This window comes from Crocuta crocuta, unplaced genomic scaffold, assembly GCF_008692635.1.
Source record: "Crocuta crocuta isolate KB4526 unplaced genomic scaffold, BGI_CrCroc_1.0 scaffold64, whole genome shotgun sequence".
Classification (NCBI taxonomy): domain Eukaryota; kingdom Metazoa; phylum Chordata; class Mammalia; order Carnivora; family Hyaenidae; genus Crocuta; species Crocuta crocuta.
In genome coordinates this window covers 12,283,805-12,288,946 of record NW_027530640.1, presented here as the reverse complement: position 1 = coordinate 12,288,946, position 5,142 = coordinate 12,283,805, and the positions used below count along the sequence as shown (strand labels likewise).

Here is a 5,142-nt window from a genome sequence, read left to right as displayed (position 1 = left end):
CCACCACCCTCCGCCCCTCACCCTACACCCCTGGCGTGGGGGGGGGTGTGTGTGGGACGCGCCGCGTCGCAGCTGCCGCCGCCACCACCACTGTGGCTGTCGCTGTTGGCCAGACCCTGGGCAGCCTCGGCCCAGGGAGTTGGGGGACCAGGGGTGAGAAGGGGACTGCCATACTAAGCACAGGGAGCGGGCCTGAGCTCTGCATTCCAGTGACCCCAAAGAGAGTATGTGGGGGGGAAGGGCCTGTGAAGCGCTACTGAGCCGGCTGCAGACAGGGGACACCAAGTCACGGCCACCCCCTTCCATGTGGGCCTCAGCCAGACCCAAACCCAAACCCAGACAGGCCCACCCACTGCCCGCCTGGGCTGTCTCCTACCGCAGAGCCCTGGCCGCAGAGGCGGGCAAGGAACAGGAGAGGTGGTGCGGCGGTAACCCTTAGCTGCAGAAGGGGCTGCTTGGGATGAGGACGGGGCGCCGGCAGCAGTGGCGCGGAGCAGCAGACACCTAGCCTGTCCCTCCCCTCGCTCCCGCCGCTGCNCCTGTTCCCGTTGGCTCTCCCCTTCCCCCCAAGCAACAATCAAAAAGAAACCCCACGCTCACCCAAAAACCTTCAACCAACCCCCTTTGGGACCACAAATGCCCGCCTGCCTCCCCCTCCTCCTTCCGAGATTTGGGGAAGGGGGGCACCCTGCTCAAGGCTGAGCCCAGCCTGGGTTGCCGGCCAGCTCTGCGGATGAACCAGGCCCTGCCGAGCCTTCAGCCCCTAACCCACTCTTTTTCCCCTCTGGAAGGACCCAGAACGGAGGAAAAACCAAGCAAGATTTAGTAAATTCACAAGCTAAAAATGTCAGGAATTTCCTGGGAAACGCAGTTCCTTACGGGTTTCATTAACGCAGGTTCGCTCGCCCCTTTTATCCCTCCTCCCAGAAACTCCTTAGTATCTAGAAGAGCCCCTACCTCTCAAAAAGTAAAACATTAAATGATTAGTGGTTTTTAGGTAGACAGCTAGGTTACCAACCATTAATTAACCAGTGGATCTTTGGACAGTGACAGCTAAAGGGGGTCTCCAGTCTCAGAAAAACTCGGAAAGAAGTGTTTTCTTTCTTCCTAGATCTAAAGCATAATCTAGGGCCTGTATTCCTTCTCCTACATATATAGCAAATGCTCATACTCCCTCCCTGCAGTCTGCAGTTCTAAGAGTTGGGGAGAAGCTAAGGCCTATCTCCAGGGGAACCCCTGCCATTGCCCCTACATTCTCCTTGTCACCTTCTGCAGGGGGCTCAAGGAAAGACATCACAGCTTTACTCCTGGCTTTCTCACGCATAGATTGCTGCCTCCATCCTTAGAAGAGTGTTTCTGTCCCATCTGTGGGTTCCGTTCCCACTGAATATCCCTCAACCCCCGAAGTAAGGGGTCTTCCGTCCCTCATTCAGCCCCAGAGAGAGCTGAATACCATGGTTGTGCAAGGTTCCTGGAAAAGAAAGGGGTGAAGACGACTAAGGATCAAGAAACCCCGATCAGTCTAGGACCTAAGCCTTGGCAAGACCTGAGCCCTCAAAGCTCCCTAATGTGTCCCTTTACCTCCTAAGCAAACCTGCCTGCTAAGTATTCATAGCTTCCTTTTTCTTTTAGCAAGGGCCCATTCTACCCAGCAATAGCTATTCTGGCTCTGGACTGATGTTTGCTACTTCCCGCTAAAGAGCAAGAAACAGGGAAAAGCACTATGGCTACCAAAGAGCAAATTGGAGTAGTGCTGTGGGAACCAGCCCCCGAACTACCTCCTAGTCCAGCGGTCCCTGAAATGGTTCCCTGAAGGGGGGGCCCATTCTGAGAGACAGAAATCAAGACTTTGGGCCCCGTAAAGACTTCTCCTTAGTTGGAGGGCATCCTCCAGTATCGTGTAGTACCATTTTAGTGCTGATCTTACTAAATTCCCTCCCTTGTCCTCAACTCTGTAAGGAAGGGGAGAGAAAAACTGTTGGCGCACTTCCCAACACGCAAAAATTCAAGCGAGAAAAAGCAGTGGCTACTCCAAACTCACACAGTAGCGATCAGGACCCTGGATAGACCCTGGCCCCAAACGGACGGGAAGGCTGTGTGGCAGGGTCTCCGCACAGAGCAAGGCGGGGCATTAAGCTCCCAGCTGTAAACTGAGGCTAAGATCTGTTTAGATCTGTCTATCTAGAAGAGCGGCTGCTCTTCTGGGGTTTACCTTGCACAGAACCAAGCCCTTACCCACTCAAGAAAGCTCATAGCAGTAAGAAGCCCAATGGGATTGTGATGAGGGGGCACGTGCCTGCCAGTCCCATTCTTCTAAGCTAATGACTGTTTTCCCCAGAACAGAAAACTAGGGCTTAAAAATGCCCACCTTCCTAGACCAACTTTAGAGTTTAAATTTCTCGCTTCTCTGTCCCAAACATTTACATCCAGGGGTCCTGAAGCGGTTTGAGTTTGGGAACACCCTGATTTTCTGAAAAAGTGTCACTAGAAACTGAGTTCTTAGTTCCCCAGCACACAGGCAACTGATGAAGCTTCTAGACAAAACACAAGTTAAATATCATTTGCATGCTCAAACTGGGAATTTTAAACTCAAATCAGCAAACGACTCAGACCTGTATCTCTCCACATAAATGTGCATTTGCTTATTTTGTTATTTTTTATATATGTGTAAAATTTCTACCATTATATATCAGCCTCTCCCCTATTTTACAAATGTATCTAAAAGGTAAGCAAGGCTAATAATGGCTTTTCCAAAATAATTCAATGATAAATTAGATTATTTAGCACATTTCCACTACTCAAAAAGTTAACTTCAGGATAAGCCTGTAAGTGTGGGGCTTTGGTCAGACTAGGAAGGGGATGGTGAAAGGCGGCTTTCTTTAGGCTACAGAATACGGTAGCCTTAAAAGGCAGTCTAGGAAGAATGAATATTGTCTCAGAGGAAGGTCTTAAAAAGTTCAGAAGCTTAAAAAAGAATTTCAGAGTTAGATTTGCATCCTAACATTGAAAACCCATTAGAAAATTTATAGATTTAAAAGGACTTCTAGCCATTTGTTAATTACCTAAATAATATACTTAGTAAATTAAAAGTCAGTTCTAGTATTTAACCTTTTGAATTTGTTATTTTAAAACAAACAGTTGTAAAATTAGATTGATAATTTCAATACAATGTAGGAAAGGCAAAGAGGAAACGAAATAAATGAACATGCAGCAAAATATCAGTGTTAAATAAAAATCATTAAAAAATATTCCCTTTCTACTCTAAGTTTGCTTACTTTAAAAAAATCTGATAAACGTCTAGATTTCTTGTGCTTTTATTAACACTACACACACATTTTGAAGAGAACAGAGATTGCTTTATTTTTAATCCCACTATCTCTATGTCGTTAACAAATTCTTACCAACAAAAATTGTTCACAAATGAAACAAACATTAGGCAGAACAAAAAGGAAAAAAGCTTCAATTTTCCTCAGCCTGAACTACGGGTAATTCTAATATGCTTTAGTCTTTAAAAGTAAAAATTAACACACACACACACATTTATAAAATAAACTTGGAGGGAGAGAATCTACCTCTGAGTAAAAAACCCTTTTGGTTATGGAGTTCCCAACAGAAACAATATGCTGATTAATATCACAGATTTCCAAAATAAAAGAGAAGAACATTAGAAATTGTTTCAAGAGCTACTTAGGTTAAATGCCTGTCTTAAACTACACAATTATCTTCAATACCCAAATCATTAAAACTAACTGGAATGTTGTACTGCAAGTGTTCAAAGTGGAGGAATTACCCATTTCTTCTCATGGCTCTCTACCAGGAAAATGAAGTGAAACTCTCAAGTAAATGTTAACGTTTAACAACAACAAAGACTAATAGTAACAGTATTTCATCAATCATTTTTTTAAAAGCACATTGTCCTTCTATAGCTCACCTAATCTTCAAAATTATGCCTCTCCAATACTATTTTAATGTTTAAAGATATGAATTAAACATTTAAAATCTGAAGAGAACAATCCATGTGACAGAACTCTCGCATTTCACAAAATGTTTTCACGTTAAGCATTTGCAAAAGAGTTAAATAAACATAGCACACATTCTAAATTCGATAAAAGATTCCGAGAACCCGACATTTCATGTACCCAAAAGGCCCAAACAGAACCGATGCAAATATCAATAGCTCACTCTCTTCCGGCTGATACTTAAAAGGTTTTACTAGTACCCAAAGGAATGAAATCAGCAACTCTCTCCACACTCTAGTCAACATTTCAATTTTGAAAGCCGCAATTCGCAAACGTCAGTTTGGGCTGGGATCAGTGGGGGTCTTGAAGTAATTAAAAAAAAAATCCTTTTCTCCTCTGACAGTCTACCAAAAGATGTCAAACCAAATTCGTCTGTTAGAAAGCACTGGGACCTCCCTTCCAAGGACACGGGACACAACCATAGACACCGCTGCAAAAAGCTCTCCAAAAGCACCTGGCCCGACAGAACGAATTAGAACCCTCGAAAAGGTCCCCTCACACACAGCGGAAATGAAGGTGGCATTTATTTAGGGGTAGACGGCAACGAGCCAAAGAAAGTTGCCCTAGCCGGACTCGGGCCTTTCTCTATCCAAGTTCAGAATCAAGGCAAATACATTTGTGGGGGTCCCTTCTGGAGACACTCCAGCCGCCTCCGGAGGCCACTGTCATTCAAAGGGAATACCCTCCAGCTTCGCATCCGTTCCTTTTGCCCCCGAATAAAGACAGAGGAGGCTGTTGGGCTGACCTAGCTCCGTGGGGCGGCAAAAATGCCTTGTTCGGGCCACCCATCATTGGGCCTGCCTTCATCTGCGATGTCAGCACCAATGTATTATTTTTTATTTTTACAACGCATCCTGGGCGGGTGTATGCATTGCGGGGGTGGGGGTTGAACAGAGGAGAGGAGAGGTTGGTAGTGAAGCCTAGAACCCTCCTTCCTTTCCCTTCCTGCGAGGGCTGCTGTGCAGGGAGTGTCGGCCACATTTGGCGCACTGTCCCAGGCCCGGGGCGAAGGTGGCCAGGGGAAATGGGGCTTAGGAATTGCTAAGCAAACGGCACCATTGGTGGTCTACTAGCGTCAGCAGAGGTAGGAATGTCCTTTTTTTTTTTTTTAAAGGGGCGTGTG

At 46.0% G+C, this 5,142-nt stretch overlaps 1 protein-coding gene across 1 annotated transcript in view; it reads right to left on the bottom strand.

Annotated features, from left to right (window-relative positions):
• Positions 1–5,142, bottom strand: part of PURA (purine rich element binding protein A) — an 11,882-nt gene that overhangs the window by 5,155 nt on the left and 1,585 nt on the right. The window contains exon 4 of the mRNA XM_077768889.1: positions 377–559. Within this exon, the coding sequence (XP_077625015.1) occupies positions 377–559 (183 nt within the window). The remainder of the gene's footprint in view (positions 1–376; positions 560–5,142) is intronic.